Source organism: Balaenoptera acutorostrata, chromosome 1 (assembly GCF_949987535.1).
Source record: "Balaenoptera acutorostrata chromosome 1, mBalAcu1.1, whole genome shotgun sequence".
Lineage (NCBI taxonomy): Eukaryota > Metazoa > Chordata > Mammalia > Artiodactyla > Balaenopteridae > Balaenoptera > Balaenoptera acutorostrata.
The window spans coordinates 32,348,023-32,369,174 of NC_080064.1; the positions used below are offsets into that span (position 1 = coordinate 32,348,023).

At 47.9% G+C, this 21,152-nt stretch overlaps 2 protein-coding genes across 2 annotated transcripts in view; both read left to right on the plus strand.

Annotated features, from left to right (window-relative positions):
• Positions 1-21,152, plus strand: part of LOC103020685 (bone morphogenetic protein 8B-like) — a 47,071-nt gene that overhangs the window by 13,485 nt on the left and 12,434 nt on the right. The window contains exons 2-3 of the mRNA XM_057533963.1: positions 11,838-12,027; positions 12,465-12,613. Of these exons, the coding sequence (XP_057389946.1) occupies positions 11,838-12,027; positions 12,465-12,613 (339 nt within the window). The remainder of the gene's footprint in view (positions 1-11,837; positions 12,028-12,464; positions 12,614-21,152) is intronic.
• LOC103016350 (succinyl-CoA:3-ketoacid coenzyme A transferase 2, mitochondrial-like) lies at positions 14,740-16,622 on the plus strand. Its single transcript, XM_028163864.2, is given in 2 exon segments — positions 14,740-16,102; positions 16,435-16,622. Coding segments are annotated over 2 exon segments (1,551 nt in total).

The following is a 21,152-nucleotide window of genomic DNA, read 5'->3' on the forward strand; positions in this document are numbered from 1 at the left end:
TACTCAAAAAAAGGATGGGGAGGAGGGCATGTCAAAGGGACAAGGGGCCAACCCAAAGATGCTCCCAATGGGCAAAGCTAGAACAATCTGAGCAACAATTTTATTGGATTATAACCCATAGAATAAATGAAATATCCGTGAACCCATAATGATATAAATAAATAACAGAATAATTATGGGAAGAAGGGCAAGTCTTCCTTTCAAAAGAATTCCATTTAATAAAAGTAGAGGGAAAGAAGGAAACAGAAAATCACTATTGTAGATATTACAGTAATAATTGCTAAAATCAGTGGGCAAAAGTTTGAGGAGAAATATATGTGCAAATCTCAAAATCTCTCCCTAAAGATATTTATTATTTCCAAAAGAAAAATAATGACATTACAGTGAAGATACCTGGCAGATACCACCTTAACCAAAGAATTAGTTAACATCACTAGTAATAGTACATATTGACATTATATCATCCAATTTGATGTGCTTAGAAGAGGACACAGATTCCAAGGTGGATTTCTCCAAAATCCGTAACTTCAATTTAATAATGAGAAAACATCAGCTAAACCCAAATTGAGGGACAGCCTACAAAATACCTGACCAGTGCTCTTCATAAGAAAGGGCATGGGGCTTCCCTGGTGGCGCAGTGGTTGAGAATCTGCCTGCCAATGCAGGGGAAACGGGTTCGAGCCCTGGTCTGGGAAGATCCCACATGCCGCGGAGCAACTGGGCCTGTGAGCCACAACTACTGAGCCTGCACGTCTGGAGCCTGTGCTCCACAACAAGAGAGGCCGTGATAGTGAGAGGCCCGCGCACCGCGATGAAGAGTGGCCCCCACTTGCCACAACTAGAGAAAGCCCTCGCACAGAAACAAAGACCCAACACAGCCAAAAATAAATAAATAAATTAAAAAAAAAAAAAAAAGAAAGGGCATGAAAGACAAGGAATGGCTTAGCACTTGCTACAGGTCAGAGCACATCAGGGAGACCTAACAATGAAATGTAATGTGGGATCCAGGATTGAATCCTGGAACAGAAAAAGGACATAAGTTGGAAAACCGGCAAAATTCTAGAAAAGTCTGTAGTGTACTTAATAATATTGTACCAATATCAATTTCCTGGTTTTGGTCATTATGCTGTGCTTTGGTTATGTAAGATGGTTATCATTAGGGAAAGCTGGGTAAAGAGTATATGGGAAGTCTCTTGCAACAATTCTTGCAACAATTTTTCTCTGAATCTAAATAATCTAAAATTACTACAGAATAAAGTTAGAAACATAAAATAACCCCACACGCCCTCCCTGCATTATCCGCAATCCCACCTCTCTCTTGGTGTCCTTCACAGAGCTCATCGCATACAATGACTTTGTTCACTCTTTCCTACCTGACCTCCCCCCTGCACATAAACTTCACAGGCACAGGGCCACAGTTTCCCCAGTGCCTAAATACTGACTTGCGTTCAATAAGCACTGCTTTCAAATGTGTTGCGTACACAAATTAATTAGTATTCCTAGATGTGCCAGGGAAAAATGAAGGGAAAAGTGAGTGTTCTAGAAGACCTCCAGAGCATGAGAAGGCAGCAGAGTCAGGAGTCTTCTCCCATGTGCCCAAAGGTGAACCTATAGGACCCCCCCCACCCCCGCCAGATTAGGAATTCCTACCCCAGATTCTGCAGACGGGGGGAATAATTTACTACCCTCTTGCTTCAAACATCAGCAGTCCCCCCAGGACGACCACGGAGACAGAATTCCTGGCAGGACTTAGATGGCCAGGATCCAGAACATAGGCCAGACAAGGAGCACCCCTTTCCCTGCACCCCCCAGCCTGTCTTAATCTGCCAGGGGACCCGGGAATGAACTTCCCAATTCCACAACCCACAGCAAATTTTACCAGGAAAACCCAAGAAATCACATTGTGCAGACCTTGGCCTTTCCCCTAAATTCCCTCTACAGAGCATCCCACAGTAGCAGCGGGGCAGGAAGCAGGGACAGGCCAACTCCAAGGTGGAGGGCTTATGCTGTTTTGTAGCCTTGGACGGTGGAGGGCCACTGCAGTGAAAAGGAGCCCAGACGGGAGCCAGGACTCCTGGGATCTGTCTCCACGTGTGCATAAAAGTGGGAGGAGACTGTATGCAGTGATCTGTCCTTTGAGCTCTGATGTTTTGGAATCTTCAGCACTTTCATAAAGAAGGGGTCAGTTTTTGCTTTGTGCCCGAGCTGGAACACAGTGGACGGCACCACTGGCATTGCTGAAGGGCTGCCTCTCCAGGCCTGGGCATCTTTGGGAGATTCCAGACCTTGGTTATAGGGGAAGGTGGAGGCTGGGCATGAATGGGCACCGAAAAGGAAATGCTCCTGAATAATAGGTTAGAAGCATTTGCTGGACCACACCAAGTGCGGCCACAGTTGCAGACAGGGCTTTTTACACTTTCATTTCAATTTCATCTCTGTATCAAACATTTTGCAGATGTGGATTCCGAGGCCCAGAGGATCAAGTGTCTTCACAAAGGTCAGGCAGGTGGAAAGCAGGCACTTTGAAGCCGTCCAAATGCCTTTCAGATGCACTGATATATTTTTATTTTATATAATCTTTCATTTCATACTTTTATTTAGAGGAAGAAAACTGAATGTCTCTCTTTTCTCTTCCATGGCTTTTGAGTCTCACACATAAAACTCCCGATGGTGCTGGCAGGATGTTATTACTTTGATATGTCAATTAAATTAGGAAATTAGAGGTCAACACCCCTCCCACCTCCTAAGGAATGGCCATCCCTCCTATCCCATGATCCCTGTCCTTTTTTTTTTTTTTCAGCTTTGTATTCTTTATTTTGAATTTGTAGGTGGAAAATGGCAGACACCTGGGGTAGATTTTAAAGAACGAAAATGATCCCAGACGGGCATTGTGTTCTCTCAGTGCTTCGTTGACTGCATTAGTAATGCTGCTCTGGCCTCATACTCTTTTTTTTTTTTAATCAGTCATCAATTTTATACACATCAGTGTATACATGTCAATCCCAATCGCCCAATTAAGCACACCACCATCCCCACCCCACCACGGTTTTCCCCCCTTGGTGTCCATACGTTTGTTCTCTACATCTGTGTCTCAACTTCTGCCCTGCAAACCGGTTCATCTGTACCATTTTTCTAGGTTCCACATACATGCGTTAATATACGATATTTGTTTTTCTCTTTCTGACTTACTTCACTCTGTGTGACAGTCTCTAGATCCATCCACGTCTCAACAAATGACTCAATTTCGTTCCTTTTTATGGCTGAGTAATATTCCATTGTATATATGTACCACAACTTCTTTATCCATTTGTCTGTGGATGGGCATTTAGGTTGCTTCCATGACCTGGCTATTGTAAATAGTGCTGCAATGAACATTGGGGTGCATGTGTCTTTTTTTTTTTTAATTTAATTAATTAATTTATTTAGTTTTGGCTGTGTTGGGTCTTCATTTCTGTGCGAGGGCTTTCTCTAGTTGCGGCAAGCGGGGGCCACTCTTCATTGCAGTGCGCAGGCCTCTCACTATCATGGCATCTCTTGTTGTGGAGCACAGGCTCCAGTCACGCAGGCTCAGTAGCTGTGGCTCACGGGCCTAGTTGCTCCGCGGCATGTGGGATCTTCCCAGACCAGGGCTCGAACCTGTGTCCCTGCGTTAGCAGGCAGATTCTCAACGACTGTGCCACCAGGGAAGCCCCTATGTGTCTTTTTGAATTACGGTTTTCTCTGGGTATATGCCCAGTAGTGGGATTGCTGGATCATATGGTAATTCTATTTTTACTTTTTTAAGGAACCTCCATATTGTTCTCCATAGTGGCTGTATCAATTTACATTTCCACCAACAGTGCAAGAGGGTTCCCTTTTCTCCACACCCTCTCCAGCATTTGTTGTTTGTAGATTTTCTGATGATGCCCATTCTAACTGGTGTGAGGTGATACCTCATTGTAGTTTTGATTTGCATTTCTCTAATAATTAGTGATGTTGAGCAGCTTTTCATGTGCTTCTTGGCCATCTGTATGTCTTCTTTGGAGAAATGTCTATTTAGGTCTTCTGCCCATTTTTGGATTGGGTTGTTTGTTTCTTTAATATTGAGCTGAATGAGCTGTTTATATATTTTGGAGATTAATTCTTTGTCCGTTGATTCATTTGCAAATATTTTCTCCCATTCTGAGGGTTGTCTTTTCGTCTTGTTTATGGTTTCCTTTGCTGTGCAAAAGCTTTGAGGTTTCATTAGGTCCCATTTGTTTATTTTTGTTTTTATTTCCATTACTCTAGGAGGTGGATCAAAAAAGATCTTGCTGTGATTTATGTCAAAGAGTGTTCTTCCTATGTTTTCCTCTAAGAGTTTTATAGTGTCCGGTCTTACATTTAGGTCGCAAATCCATTTTGAGTTTATTTTTGTGTATGGTGTTAGGGAGTGTTCTAATTTCATTCTTTTACATGTAGCTGTCCAGTTTTCCCAGCACCACTTATTGAAGAGACTGTCTTTTCTCCATTGTATATCTTTGCCTCCTTTGTCATAGATTAGTTGACCATAGGTGCGTGGGTTTATCTCTGGGCTTTCTATCTTGTTCCATTGATCTATGTTTCTGTTTTTGTGCCAGTACCATATTGTCCTGATTATTGTAGCTTTGTAATATAGTCTGAAGTCAGGGAGTCTGATTCCTCCAGCTCCGTTTTTTTCCCTCAAGACTGCTTTGGCTATTCGGGGTCTTTTGTGTCTCCATACAAATTTTAAGATGATTTGTTCTAGTTCTGTAAAAAAATGCCATTGGTAATTTGATAGGGATTGCATTGAATCTGTAGATTGCTTTGGGTAGTATAGTCATTTTCACAATATTGATTCTTCCAATCCAAGAACATGGTATATCTCTCCACCTGTTTGTATCATCTTTAATTTCTTTCATCAGTGTCTTATAGTTTTCTGCATACAGGTCTTTTGTCTCCCTAGGTAGGTTTATTCCTAGGTATTTTATTCTTTTTGTTGCAATGGTAAATGAGAGTGTTTCCTTAATTTCTCTTTCAGATTTTTCATCATTAGTGTATAGGAATGCAAGAGATTTCTGTGCATTAATTTTGTATCCTGCAACTTTACCAAATTCATCGATTAGTTCTAGCAGTTTTCTGGTGGCATTTTTAGGATTCTCTATGTATAGTATCATGTCATCTGCAAACAGTGACAGTTTTACTTCTTCTTTTCCAATTTGTATTTCTTTTATTTCTTTTTCTTCTCTGATTGCCGTGGCTAGGACTTCTAAAACTATGTTGAATAATAGTGGTGAGAGTGGACATCCTTGTCCCGTTCCTGATCTTAGAGGAAATGTTTTCCGTTTTTCACCATTGAGAATGATGTTTGCTGTGGGTTTGTCATATATGGCCTTTATTATGTTGAGGTAGGTTCCCTCTATGCCCACTTTCTGGAGAATTTTTATCATAAATGGGTGTTGAATTTTGTCAAAAGCTTTTCCTGCATCTATTGAGATGATCATATGGTTTTTATTCTTCAATTTGTTAATATGGTGTATCACATTGATTGATTTGCATATATTGAAGAATCCTTGCATTCCTGGGATAAATCCCACTTGATCGTGGTGTATGATCCTTTTAATGTGTTGTTGGATTCTGTTTACTAGTATTTTGTTGAGGATTTTTGCATCTATATTCATCAGCGATATTGGTCTGTAATTTTCTTTTTTTGTAGTATTTGTCTGGTTTTGGTATCAGTGTGATGGTGGCCTCATAGAATGAGTTTGGGAGTGTTCCTTCTTCTGCAATTTTTTGGAAGAGTTTGAGAAGGATGGGTGTTAGCTCTTCCCTAAATGTTTGATAGAATTCACCTGTGAAGCCATCTGGTCCTGGACTTTTGTTTGTTGGAAGATTTTTAATCACAGTTTCAATTTCATTACTTGTGATTGGTCTTTTCATATTTTCTGTTTCTTCCTGGTTCAGTCTTGGAAGGTTATACCTTGCTAAGAATTTGTCCATTTCCTTCAGGTTGTCCATTTTATTGGCATAGAGTTGCTTGTAGTAGTCTCTTAGGATGCTTTGTATTTCTGTGGTGTCTGTTGTAACTTCTCCTTTTTCATTTCTAATTTTATTGATTTGAGTCCTCTCCCTCTTTTTCTTGGTGAGTCTGGCTAATGGCTTGTCAATTTTGTTTATCTTCTCAAAGAACCAGCTTTTAGTTTTATTGATCTTTGCTACTGTTTTCTTTGTTTCTATTTCATTTCTTTCTACTCTGATCTTTATGATTTCTTTCCTTCTGCTAACTTTGGGTTTTGTTTGTTCTTCTTTCTCTAGTTCCTTTAGGTGTAAGGTTAGATTGTTTACTTGAGATTTTTCTTGTTTCTTTAGGTAGGCTTGTGTAGCTATAAACTTCCCTCTTAGAACTGCTTTTGCTGCATCCCATAAGTTTTGGATCGTCATGTTTTCATTGTCATTTGTCTCTAGGTATTTTTTGATTTCCTCTTTGATTTCTTCAGTGATCTCTTGGTTATTTAGTAACGTATTGTTTAGCCTCCATGTGTTTGTGTTTTTTACGTTTTTTTCCCTGTAATTGATTTCTAATCTCATAGTGCTGTGGTAAGAAAAGATGCTTGATATGATTTCAATTTTCTTAAATTTACTGAGGCTTGATTTGTGACCCAAGATGTGATCTATTCTGGAGAATGTTCCATGCGCACTTGAGAAGAAAGTGTAATCTGCTGTTTTTGGATGGACTGTCCTATAAATATCAATTAAATCTATCTGGTCTAATGTGTCATTTAAAGCTTCTGTTTCCTTATTTATTTTCATTTTGGATGATCTGTCCATTGGTGTAAGCGAGGTATTAAAGTCCCCCACTATTACTGTGTTACTGTCGATTTCCTCTTTTATAGCTGTTAGCAGTTGCCTTATGTATTGAGGTGCTCCTATGTTGGGTGCATATATATTTATAATTGTTATATCTTCTTCTTGGATTGATCCCTTTATCATTATGTAGCGTCCTTCCTTGTCTCTTGTAACATTCTTTATTTTAAAGTCTATTTTATCTGATATGAGTATAGCTACTCCAGCTTTCTTTTGATTTCCATTTGCATGGAATATCTTTTTCCATCCCCTCACTTTCAGTCTGTATGTGTCCCTAGGTCTGAAGTGGGTCTCTTGTAGACAGCATATATATGGACCTTGTTTTTGCATCCATTCAGCAAGCCTGTGTCTTTTGGTTGGAGCATTTAATCCATTCACGTTTAAGGTAATTATCGATATGTATATTCCTATGACCATTTTCTTAATTGTTTTGGGTTTGTTTGTGTAGGTCCTTTTCTTCTCTTGTGTTTCCCACGTAGAGAAGTTCCTTTAGCATTTGTTGTAGAGCTGGTTTGGTGGTGCTGAATTCTCTTAGCTTTTGCTTGTCTGTAAAGCTTTTGATTTCTCCATCAAATCTAAGTGAGATCCTTGCCAGGTAGAGTAATCTTGGTTGTAGGTTCTTCCCTTTCATCACTTTAAGTATATCATGCCACTCCCTTCTGACTTGTAGAGTTTCTGCTGAGAAATCAGCTGTTAACCTTATGGGAGTTCCCTTGTATGTTATTTGTCGTTTTTCCCTTGCTGCTTTCAATAATTTTTCTTTGTCTTTAATTTTTGCCAATTTGATTACTATGTGTCTCGGCGTGTTTCTCCTTGGGTTTATCCTGTATGGGACTCTCTGTGCTTCCTGGACATGGGTGGCTATTTCCTTTCCCATGTTAGGGAAGTTTTCGACTATAATCTCTTCAAATATTTTCTCTGGTCCTTTCTCTCTCTCTTCTCCTTCTGGGACCCCATAATGCAAATGTTGTTGCGTTCAATGTTGTCCCAGAGGTGTCTTAGGCTGTCTTCATTTTTTTCATTCTTTTTTCTTTAGTCTGTTCCACAGCAGTGAATTCCACCATTCTGTCTTCCAGGTCACTTATCCGTTCTTCTGCCTCAGTTATTCTGCTATTGATTCCTTCTAGTGTAGTTTTCATTTCAGTTATTGTATTGGTCATCTCTGTTTGTTTGTTCTTTAATTCTTCTAGGTCTTTGTTCAACATTTCTTGCATCTTCTCGATCTTTGCCTCCATTCTTATTCTGAGGTCCTGGATCTTCTTCACTATCATTATTCTGAATTCTTTTTCTGGAAGGTTGCCTATCTCCACTTCATTTAGTTGTTTTTCTGGGGTTTTATCTTGTTCCTTCATCTGGTATATAGCCCTCTGCCTTTTCATCTTGTCTATCTTCCTGTGAATGTGGTTTTTGTTCCACAGGCTGCAGGATTATAGTTTCTCTTGCTTCTGCTGTCTGCCCTCTGGTGGTTGAGGCTATCTAAGAGGCTTGATGGGAGGCTCTGGTGGTGGGTAGAGCTGACTGTTGCTGTGGTGGTCAGAGCTCAGTAAAACTTTAATCCACTTGACTGTTGATAGGTGGGGCTGGGTTCCCTCCCTGTTGGTTGTTTTGCCTGAGGCAACCCAACACTGGAGCCTACCTGGGCTCTTTGGTGGGGCTAATGACAGAGTCTGGGAGGGCCCACGCCAAGGAGTACTTCCCAGAACTTCTGCTGCCAGTGTCCTTGTCCCCACGGTGAGCCACAGCCACCCCCTGCCTCTGCAGGAGACCCTCCAACACTAGCAGGTAGGTCTGGTTCAGTCTCCCCTGGGGTCACTGCTCCTTCCCATGGGTCCCGATGTGCACACTACTATGTGTGTGCCCTCCAAGAGTGGAGTCTCTGTTTCCCCCAGTCCTGTTGAAGTCCTGCAATCAAATCCCACTAGGCTTCAAAGTCTGATTCTCTAGGAATTCCTCCTCCCGTTGCTGGACCCCCAGGTTGGGAAGCCTGACGTGGGGCTCAGAACCTTCACTCCAGTGGGTGGACTTCTGTGGTATAAGTGTTCGCCAGTCTGTGACTCACCCACCCAACAGTTATGGGATTTGATTTTACTCTGATTACACCCCTCCTACCGTCTCACTGTGGCTTCTCCTTTGTCTTTGGATGTGGGGTATCTTTTTTGGTGAGTTCCAGTGTCTTCCTGTCAATGACTGTCCAGCAGCTAGTTGTGATTCTGGTGTTCTCGCAAAAGGGAGTGAGAGCATGTCCTTCTACTCCACTATCTTGGTTCTTCCCTCCCTGTCCTTTTTAAAACCCTTTCACAGCCTTATGTGGAAAGGATCCTAGGATCCCCACTTCCCAGATGAGCAGACTGAGGCCACCCAGGGAAAGTACCTGATTGCTGACGGGGTCAGGGCTGGGACCAGAAGCCCCAGCTGCAGGTCAGAGCATCTACGCCTCTTAATGCTGTTTTAGTGGCTAAAGCAGGGGCAGCCAGCCCAGGAACTACCATAGGGGACATCCAGGTCCCAACAAATGCTGTTTCTTAACACCAGCTTTTGAGAAACATCTTCCCCTAATCCACAGAAGCAACTACTGAAAAGCTGTACATTCACGTGGTTCCAGCAAAGAAAGGGAGTGCTCTCCTTTGGCTAGTTACAGCAATGTCCAGTTTAATGACGCATCCCAGAAGTTTTATCAATTTCCGATGAAAATCATTTTCCTAAAAATGTCCCACCTCTCATGCTTGCCTGGAACACTGGGGCAGGCAGTTTCCTGTGCTGGAACTATCGGGCAGGGGTGGGGGGTTGGTGGGGGCAGGTATCAATTTCACAAACCCACAGGACAGAAGCTTGGAGCTGAGGTCAGTCCAGGAGAAGAGGGCTCTCTTGACCCAGCACAAGCGGGCCCCCAGGTCAGCAAGGCATGGAGGCCACAGAGCTTGGTGCCCGCAGGAGCTGGCAGGTTTGCGGTTGTTCCCTCAGTCCTGGATCCAACATGAGTCAGTGTCAGGCCTTCAGACAGAGGTTCCCAGTGACCCACCTGTCAGCGCCCCCCTGTGCCTTGGGGGCAGATACATTTAAGGATGCTTTGAGAGGGGTTGGGAGCAGAGCATGACTAAACGATCCCTACTCACTATCAGGGCCACCTCCTGTGACAGCTAACAGCCTGGACCTATTTCATCCTGCAGATCAGGGATGCTTACACAGTCACGTAACCGAGGTGGTCTCTGCAGTTACCGAATCCACGGAAATTGTCCCTAAAGCTCTGTGTGTGAGTGTGTAGGGAGGAGGGGACTCGTGGTGATATTCATGGCGAGCATCACTGGGCAAAGGTCCAGAACCCTGCCCTCCACATCCTGCCTCTGAGGGAGGACCCAGATCCGTCCTGTGTCATGCTGCCCCTGAAACAGCATGGTTTGTGGGTGGGCATTTGCTGCAGGTCCAGCACCCTGTCAGATGATGGAGATTCTATTTTCCCTCCTCCCCGGTCTGGGGATGAAACGCCCATCTCCTGCCCAAACATGTGTCCACTGGCCCCGCCCAGCACAGCTGTTTGCCTATCCATCACCGGACCAGGCCTCCACCATGAGGACAGGAAGTGCTCCCACATCCGCCTCCACCACCAGCCTGGTGACTTGTGGTCGCTGAGTCCAGTAGCCAGAGAGAGAATTTTTAAAAAGACTCACAGACATGTAATTAAAATCTCAGTGTTGGTTTTGGGGGAAGGCTCTGGGAGGCTCCCGCCCCTGCTTTGCGGAAATACAGATTTTTAGTGTTTGAAAGTGACAGGAGGCTAAAGTGAGACGCTCTAAATATACTGTCCTGGGCATTTCCGGGCAGCTGGGGAAATATGGGGTTTATTCTGCTCTTGCGGTCTCTTGCCCAGAATGTTAGAGCAGCTTCGCCAGCAGCCTGCCTCAGGTCCCCTCCAGCCTGGGCTTTACCCTCGCCTCCACACATAGCTTCCACTCTACCCTTAAACCACACTCCCTTGCTGCCCAGAACCCTGCCCCCCACCACTGGCCAGAGCACAGCCCACGCTCCGAGGCCAGAATTCCAGCTCTCTGCAGTCAGGCCACAGCCAGACTTATGCCCTGAGCCGCACATTGCTGGATGGTGGGCGGCCCCAGCACCCCGCACCTGTGCAGGACCTCTGCCTAGAATGTCTTCTCCCCCACCTTATCCACCTACCAAGACTCATTCCCATCCTTCAAGGCCAGTTCAGGTGTCACCTCCTCCGGGAAGCCTGCTCAAATCATGCCATGGGACCCTGCAGCTTCCCCACCACTTGACCCAGCATCTCCAGGAGCTGTCATCCTACCTCGCCTCTTCCTGGTTCTTTCCATGTCTCTCTCCGGCCCCCCTTCCTGCTTCCCCTTGTTCCAAAAAGGGTCCTGCCATCCTTTCACCCTTTGCTGGGTTTTATGGCTGTTGTTTTCCCTGCCGGTGCTGTCGTTCCTCGGCTTTAGGCCTTTGCTCAGGCTGGACCCTGCCTCTGCACTGTCCTTCTCCCTTGACATCGTGGCAAATTCACTCTCACCCCTCAAGGCCCAGCTCCAAATTCAGCTACAAGCCCACTCTCCCCTCAACTCCCATCCACATACTGGCTGACTCCGGGAGCCCCGTCCTGCTCAAGTGCACTCAGCTATGTCCCTGCTGCCACCATGGCCCTTTTCTGCCTTGGGTCTGATGTCCATCTCCCCAGAGGAGGGACCTGTCCTGTGCCCCATCTGTGGGTCCCAGAGCCAGCAGGGTGCTGAGAGGGGCAGGCTGGGTTTGGGGCTTGCGGACCGGACATGGACACTGCCCTTGTGGCACTGCCGTGTGCCAGGCGCCTCACGACACGGCTCCCGGAGCCCTCTCGGCACCCGGGAGGCAGAGCTGGGACAAGCCTGTTCTCGAGGAGGGAGCGGTCCCACCCAGACTGCCCAGGCCCCCAGATCCCACCCGGCCCTGCCCACCCCGGAACCCGGGCTGGAACCACAAGTGACCGCCAGTCCCACTTTGTCTTGCAGTGGAGCGGGACTGCACCCTGGGCCACCAGGAGCCCCAGTGGAAGGAGTTCCGCTTTGACCTGACCCAGATCCCGGCGGGGGAGGCCGTCACGGCCGCGGAGTTCCGGATTTACAAGCTGCCCAGTACCCACCTGCTCAACTGGACCCTCCACGTCAGCATGTTCGAGGTGGTCCTGGAGCAGTCCAACAGGTGCCTGCCCTGCGCCCCACAGGCCCGCTCAAGCCTCTGTCGGAGTGTCCGGCCCAGCCCTGGGTGCCGGGGGGGACATTTCCCAGAGGACAGTAGGGGACCTTCCTGGGCAGCCCACCTCAGAGAAGAAAGATGGTTGGCCGGAGGCCTCGTGTCACCGTGGGGAGAGGCCCAGCATCAGTCCTGGATTCAAGTCCCCATCCTACTGTCCTAGCTGTGGGACCATGGACAGGTCACTGAGCTCCTGAGCCTCAGTTTCTGCACCTGTACACGGGCACAGTAACACCTTTGTACGGTAGACGCAGTGAGAAAAGGCATGTAAGGCACTCAGGTCAGAGCCAGGCGGGGTAGATGCCCCACTAATGGTCCCCCAGGAGGGCACTGGAAACAAAGGCAGCTGTGCCGGCCCTTGGTTAATTGTTCTTTCGTGTCCACAGGGAGTCTGACTTGTTCTTTTTGGATCTTCAGACGCTCCGATCTGGGGACGAGGGCTGGCTGGTGTTGGACGTGACAGCAGCCAGTGACCGCTGGCTCTTGAACCGTAACAAGGACCTGGGACTCCGCCTCTATGTGGAAACAGATGATGGTAAGACACCGGTCAGCAGCGAACCTTCCCCTGGGGGCTCCTCCGAGGAAGCTGCTGGCGGCAGGCGCAGCTGGAGCCCCTCACGTGGCCCTGGAGGCCTGGCCTTTCCCACCTGTGCTGCTGGGGCATACCTCCACCCCTCCGCGGGGCTCAGTGGGCAGAGAGTGAGGTTCCCGCAGTGCGGGACAGCAGGCGACCCCCTACCAGCCGAGAGTCCCTCCTCTCCTTCTGCAGGACCAACAGTTGTGTTGCTCAGAGTGAGTCCATGTTTTCCCTCCCCAAGAAATGGGAGATTCTACTCTACGGAGCTGCCTTCTGCACCAGGAGTTTCCGTCCTGGGCTGGGCGAGGGGAAGCGCTCACACCCTCAGGCTCTGAGGCAGAGGCCTGGGTGTGAATCTCGGCTCTGCAGCCTTCTAACTCGGTGACCTTGGCAGGTTACTTACCTTTCTAAGCCTCGGTTTCCTCATCTGTAGAACGGGGATTCACACCTTCATTCCTTTAGCAGGTGTCTGGGGGAGAGCCTCCTGGTGGGCGCAGGGTTGGTGTGTCTGCGGTGCAGCAAGGGGCCACCATGGCTGGAGCACAGGGGGCTAGGCAGCGACTGTGAGGAGGTTGAGAGAAGTGGGCAAAATATTAACTATGAAATAAATGTTATTTTATTTAACAGCAGTGGAGGAGGACAGGATCTGATTCAGTTTTTTATCAAACAACCCTCTGAGACACTCCCCCTCAAGGGGGTGTAGCATCTCCCCCTCCTTCAGTGTGGGCTACGCTTAGAGACTTGCTTCCCAAAGTATGCCATGGGCTGGGGCAGTACCTTTGCAGGAGCAACCTGAGCGGCACCCCTCAGCCGGGTGCTCAGGCTCCCATGAGCACGTCATGTGGCTCCCAGACACCCTTGATCTGACGGGATGGGAACAGCACTTCACCTCCGTGGTCTTCGTCCCCAAAACCCAGAACCCCAGTCTCACCATGAGAAAAACATCAGACAACCTGAAACTGAAGGACATTCTACAGAATACCTGACAAGTACTTCTCAAAACTGTCAAGGTCATCAAAAAACACGGGAGGTCTGAGAAACTGTAACAGCCCAGAGGTGCCTAAGGAGTTGTGATGACTATATGCCAATGTGGGACCCTGGGTGGGATCCTGGAAAAAAGACACTGGAGAAAACTAATGAAATCTGAGTAGATCGTGACGTTTAGTAAATAATAAGATACCAATATTGGTTCATTAGTTGTGACAAACGTACCATATTCATTTAGATGTTACACTTGCCAGGGGAAACTGGGTCTGGGTATATGAGAACTCTCTGTACTATCTTAGCGTATTTTCTATAAATCTCAACTGCGGTAAAATAAAAAGTTTTTTATCTTATGTACAAAATAAAGATCCCCTGACTTCAGTGGGGAGAGTAGACTGCGGGGGACAAGAGTGAAGTCAGAGAGGCCCCCGGGAGCCTCGCCGGGTCGAGGTGGGAGCTGGGATGGGGGGTGGAGCGCTTGTCCAGCAGCGGAAATGGAGGAGGGTGCGTGCAGGGAACGCGGGTGATGGGAGCTGAGCCAGCGGGTCTTTTTAATAGGTTTGGTTTTGTTTTTGCCTGAGTTGGGGAAAAATGGACGAGGAGCAGGTTTGAGGTGGGAAGTAAGGAGATCTCCTTCGGCAGGGATGTTGTTGAGGCCGTGGTAGACATCCATGGAAATGTGGATCCAGGACAGTACGTGCTGGGGACACGCGTGTGGGAACCGCTGACGTGGAGGTGGATCTGGAGGCGGGGGGACGGGAGTAGCGCGCCTGGGTGGAAGGGTGACGATGGAGAGGAAGGAGACGGCTCCCAGGCTTCCCCGGAGGGACGTCGCCTCGGGGCCTCCGTGCGCCAGTCCCCGGGTCCCTCCAGTCCCGCCTGACTGTCCGGACCGGTCCCGCCTCCCGCCTCGCGGCCCGGGAAGCTCGGCACCTCGCGCCCTCGGAGCGCGGAGACGGAGCGGGGCGGCGGGGAGCCAGCCGGGTGGGCGCGTCACCGCCTGGGGCCCCCTGCCCTGTGACGCGCGGGCGGGGCGCGCACGGCCGCCGCCTGTCCCCGCTGGGCCCGGAGCCGGAGCCCCAGCCGGAGCGGAGCGGACGATGGCAGCCCTGCGGCTCCTGGAGTCTGCGCTCGGGCGCCGGGTCCCCGCCGGCCGCTCGGTGCCCGCGCTGGCGACGGGCGGTGTGTGCGGCTTCGCCAGCAGCGCCCGCGCGCGTGCCAAGTCCTACGCGGACCCCGTGGAGGCCGTGAGAGACATCCCGGACGCCGCGAGGATCATGGTCCGGGGCTTCGGCCTCTGCGCGATCCCGGAGAACCTGATAGGGGCGCTGCTCAAGACCCGCGTGAAGGACTTGACCGTGGTCAGCAGCAACGTGGGGGAGGGGAACTTCGGGCTCGACCTTTTCCTGGGGACCAAGCAGATCACCTGCATCGTCTGCTCGTACCTGGGGGAGAACTCGCTCTTCGAGCACCAGTACCTGGCGGGCGAGCTGGAGCTGGAGATCACGCCCCAGGGCACCCTGGCCGAGCGCATCTGCGCAGGGGGCGCCGGCGTGCCCGCCTTCCACACCCCTACGGCCTACGGGACCCTGGCCCAGGAGGGAGGCGCACCCAGCAAGTACTTAGAGGACCGCCACATCGCCATCCTGAGTCAGCCCAGGGAGGTGAGGGAGTTCCACGGACAGCACTACCTTCTGGAGCACGCCGTCACGGCCGATGTTGCTTTGGTGAAAGGGTGGAAGGCCGACCGGGCAGGAAACGCCATCTTCATGGCCAGTGCCAGGAACTTCAACGTGCCCATGTGCAAAGCTGCGAGAACCTCAGTGGTGGAGACTGAAGAAATTGTGGACCTGGGGTCCTTTGCCCCAGAGGACATCCATGTTCCTAACATTTACATAGATCGAGGAATACAGGGGGAAAAATATGAGAAAAGAAATGAGCACATAATGATCTGGAAAGAGGATGATGAAATATGCAAGTCTGCAGATAGTATAAGGACACGGATCATCAAGGGGGCAGCTCTTGAATTTGAGGACGGCCTGTATGCCAATTTGGGCATAGGAATCCCTCTTCTGGCCACCAACTACATCAGCCCCAGTATAACCGTTCATCTTCACAGTGAAAATGGAATCTTGGGCTTGGGTCTGTTTCCGCTGAAAGAGGAGGTGGATGCAGATCTCAACAATGTGGGCAAGCAAACAGTCACCCTTCTTCCTGGGGGCTGTTTTTTCTCCAGCGATGAATCATTTGCCATGATTCGAGGCGGACACATCGACCTAACCTTGCTGGGAGCCATGCAGGTTTCCAAATACGGTGACCTGGCTCACTGGATGATACCCGGCAAGAAGGTGAAAGGAGTGGGGGGTGCGATGGATCTGGTGTACAGTACCAAGACCAGAGTGGTGGTCACCATGGAGCACTCCACCAAGGCCAATGAACCCAAAATCTTGGAGTAATGCACCCAGACCGTTGACTGGGAATTGGTGCGTGGACCGCTTTGACCGAGAAGGTGAAATCATCACCGAGACAGCCGTGTTTTTTGTTTTTTGTTTTTAATTTATTTATTTATTATTTATTTATTTTTGGCTGTGTTGGGTCTTCGTTTCTGTGCGAGGGCTTTCTCCAGTTGCGGCAAGCGGGGGCCACTCTTCATCGCGGTGTGCGGGCCTCTCACTATTGCAGTGTCTCTTTTTGCGGAGCACAGGCTCCAGACGCGCAGGCTCAGTAGTTGTGGCTCACGGGCCTAGTTGCTCCGTGGCATGTGGGATCTTCCCAGACCAGGGCTCGAACCCGTGTACCCTGCATTGGCAGGCAGATTCTCAACCACTGCGCCACCAGGGAAGCCCTAGCCGTGTTTGACGTGAGAGGACTGACCCTGATCGAGCTCTGGGACGGCCTGACGGCGGAGGACATCGAAAAGAGCACGAGGAGCACCTTTGCCATCTCCCCAAATCTCAGACCCATGCAGCAGGTCAAAACCTAGCCGGAAAGTGAACCGTGGTCCCAGAGTGTGTGCTTCTCCCTTTAACCTCCTGCATTGCATCCTGAGAAAGCCGCAATCACATTTCTACGTTTCACCAGCATCTGGCCGGCTTTTTCCTGCTGTCCCAGACTGGCTGCCACTGAATAGGCTTTGTTCTCTCAAGAGGCACTTACCTTTAATTAAAAACAAAAGGAAAACAGAGACACTGACCTTGTATGTCCTGTGCGTTCTGAGAAAGCTCTGCTCCAATCACCCTCCTCCCTGTCTGTGATATTTACATTAAATTCTATGCGGCTTGAGATGATCCCATGGGAAAGGTTTCACTGAAGTGCCTACCCTCATGAGTGAATCATGAAATGTAGGGAAAAGTGATGGGGGAGGAACTGTTACCGAGCCCAAGCTCACTCTGCTCACTGCATGACAGGCCAGTAAGTCGGGAGATGAGTTGTTGAGACAAGGAAGAACGACTTTAATTGGAAAGTTAGCAGACGGAGAAGATGGCAGACTAGCATCTCAAAAAACCCATCTTAGGGCTTCCCTGGTGGCGCAGTGGTTGAGAATCTGCCCGCTGATGCAGGGGACATGGGTTCGAGCCCTGGTCTGGGAACATCCCACATGCCACGGAGCAACTAGGCCCGTGAGCCACAACTACTGAGCCTGCGCGTCTGGAGCCTGTGCTCCGCAACAAGAGAGGCCACGATAGTGAGAGGCCCGCGCACTGCGATGAAGAGTGGACCCCGCTTGCCGCAACTAGAGAAAGCCCTCGGACAGAAACGAAGACCCAACACAGCCATAAATAAATAAATTAATTAATTAATTTAAAAAAAAACCCATCTTATCCTAGTCCCAATTCAGGCTGCTTTTATACAATCTTGTGGGAAAAAGGGGCAATGATCTTTCTGGCTACTTCCCACTGAACAGGGGTGATGAGGGGGTAATTGTGAAATGAAATTGATCAGTTTTGGGTCAGGAATATTCCTTAAAATTTTTAGTAAGCAATACAGTTCTCTTTCTTTATCTACAACTATTTGAACCTGATGAAATCTCTTCTACAATGAAATTTTAATCTCAATACTTACCCTTTTTGAAGAGCAACCTTAAGTCTTCTAAGGGTTCACAAACCCATTGCTCCCTAGGCCTCTCAGGAGTTGGGTAATTTTCTGATGACAGTGGGGCTACTTTAACCCAAGTGTGATGAATCCATGGCTTTACTCCAGCTAACTCGACAGATGAGTGCCTGGTAAGTAATACCACGTGTGGTCCTGTCCACCTTGTAGTCAAATGGTGCTCAGGCCCTTGTTCTCTCTAGGTTTTAAGGAGGACTCCAGGCAGGAAAGGACGTAAGGCTACCTCAGCTGGATAGGCAGACCTACTGGAAGCAAACTCATGCACAGGGGTTAGTATAGTGCACGGAGTTTTAACATAATTGGCAACTGCTAGATCTTTCAGAGCATTTATAGATTCTCCCTCCCTGGCAGACACCTGGAATGGCCTACCATACAATATCTCAGTGGGGCTTAATTTGAGCTGCTTCTGGGAGCCACTCTGATCCTTGGCAGGGCAACTGACAAGGCCTTATCCCCAGGTAAATTAGTCTCTTGACATATTTTAGCAATGCTCCTTTTTTTAAAAAAATTAATTTATTTATTTATTTATTTTTGGCTGTGTTGGGTCTTCGTTTCTGTGTGAGGGCTTTCTCTAGCTGCGGCAAGCGGGGGCCACTCTTCATCGCGGTGCGCGGGCCTCTCACTATCGCGGCCTCTCTTGTTGCGGAGCACAGGCTCCAGACGCGCAGGCTCAGTAATTGTGGCTCACAGGCCTAGCCGCTCCGCGGCATGTGGGATGTTCCCAGACCAGGGCTCGAACCCGTGTCCCCTGCATTAGCAGGCAGATTCTCAACCACTGCGCCACCAGGAAAGCCCAGCAATGCTCCTTTTTAATATATAATTCATTTTCTCAGTTTTTCCTGTTGATTGTGGTCTCTGGATGAATGTAGCTTCCAATTAATTCGCAGTGCTTTAGATACTTGTTAGGTTATGGTAGAGACAAAAGCAGGCCCATTATCACTTTGAAGGGAGTTAGGCGGTCCAAATCGGGGGATAATTTCCTTAAGGTGGACTTTAACCACTTCAGAGGCTTTTTCTGTCCTGGTGGGATATGCCTCCACCCATCCTGAAAAAAGTGTCCACAAATACTAGCAGGTGTCTGAAATTTTCTGTGGCTTGAGGCATTTGAGTCAAGTCAATTTGCCAGTCCTCAGTGGGGCAGGTTCCTCTGTGTTGAGTTCCCATCTGGGGAGGTCTGACAGCAGTCTTTGGGTTATTTTTAGCACAAATCATGCAATTTTGAGTGACTTGCTGGTTGGTCCTTTGTAGGTTAGGCCCCATTATATATTTTTGCACTCTGTAGTCCAAGTAAGGGGCTCAAAATCATGTCCCTTTAAAGCCTCATAGAGGAGCTTTACTATGAGCCTATCCATAGTTCGGGATCCAAATCCGACAAAATCCTGCCATTCCCAGAGACCCCCTCATTTGTCTGTGAGTCTTGGGTGTTCCCAAGCCTGCAATTGCCCATTTTCTATCAGGCAAAAGACCCTGCTGTCCTTGAGAAATGACAAAACGCAGATATGTGACTTGTTTCTTACATACTTGGGCTTTTTTCTGGGAGACTTTATATACACAATTGGCCAAATAATTCAGGGTTCTTATGGTATTTTGTAGACACATCATATGCAAGGATTGCTATGAGCAAATCATCCACATATTGGAGTAAGAGTCCTTCATCCAATATAAAGTTTCTAAGGTCCCTAGCCAACATTTCCCCAAACAAGGTAGGGAAATTCTTAAATCCTTGAGGCAGGACTGTCCAACAATACTGTTGGACTACCTGTGTTTCTGGATCCTGCCATTCAAAAGCAAACAGCTGCTGTGATTCTTCTGCAATAAGAATGCAGAAAAAAAGCATCTTTCAAGTCCAAAACTGAGAACCAGCTGTATTCTCCAAGAATAGTTGTAAGCAGAATGTATGGATTAGATACCACAGGGTGCAAATCTTGGACTATTTTATTAATAGCCCTCAAGTCTTGGACAAAGTGATACTCTGTTGAGTATGGCTTTTTGACTGGGAGGATAGGGGTGTTAAATGGGACCTACAAGGTTTAACCAGTCCTGTTTTCAAACTTTTTGAGAACTGGCTGAATTCCCTTTTGGGCCTCTTGCCTCAGAGGGTATTGTTTTAGATTAGATGTCCCAGTGTTCCTTTTTAATGGAATTTGTATTGGCCATGTATTTTTGGCCTTCCCTGGTGTGCCGTCAGCCCACACTTCCAGCCTTACCTTTTCATAGACCTCTGGTGGGTGCAGGGGAAGAGCTCTGTCTCCCTCTCTGGGGCATCCATGAATGCCATCCGTAGGCTTACCGTGTGCGCTGGTGGGACCCTGATGTCAAGCTGTCTTGGCAAAAAGTTACTTGAGCATTTAATTTACAAGGGAGACCTCAGCCCAAAAGAGGGATTGGACACACCAGCATACATAAGAAACTGTGTTTCAGGGTGAGGTCTCCTCATTGGCATAGAGGTTGTAAGAAAGAACAATTTTGTACTTCTCCAGAAACTGCCATGAACTGGACGGATTGAGATGTTTTCTGTGCCACCTTGGTGTTTACCACAGAGTTTGTTGCACTCGTATTTATCAGAAAGTCAATCAACTTGTCCCACACTATCAAAGTTACCTGGGGCTCCTGTGGGGAAATTGGAATTGGATACCTCAAGTTCAAGGGAGCCCCCAGGCCTCTTCATTCATCATCAGAGTGTTCCTCTCTTTCTACCATATGAGAGGCTCCTGTCTTTCTTTTATTGTTTTCTTTCTTATTCTTTAGTCTAGGGCAATCTTTTTTCCAATGCCCTTCCTCCTTACAGTAAGCACATTGTTCCCTCCTCAATAGTGGCTTACCTCTCTTCCAGTTACTTGCCTTCCAGGAATCCAATGCTGCTGCCAGAAAAGTGGCATTCCGTCTTGCATCCTCTCGCTTCTGTCGTTCCCTGTTGTTGAACACTTTAAAAGCAACATCTACCAATTGAGAAGGGTTCATTCCAACTGCACCATCTAACTTTTGTAATTTTCTTCTTATATCTGGGTACTTTGCCCAGTGCAGGTCACATTTACCATTCTCATATCTTAGGGGGGTCTCAGGATCTACATCAGTGTAGCACCTATGAGATTGATAAATTCTTTCTAGAGACTCTGATGGATCCTCAATGGGTTTTTGGTGTACCTCCTGAATTTTAAGCTCTTTTGCCTAGGTGCTCCCTTTGGAAGACCCACTAAGATACACTTCCTATAATGTTTTTGGAGCAGCATACCTCCATTATTAGGCTCCCAGTCAGGCTCAGCAGTAGGAACTGTCAGATTTGCTTCTGGAGTTCCATCTGGATCTGCTGGATGAAGCTGGTGTGCTTCCTCTCTAGCCTTGTCAATGACCATCCTTCTTTCATCCCCAGTAAGTATCATATTCATAAGAGTGTGAATGCCCA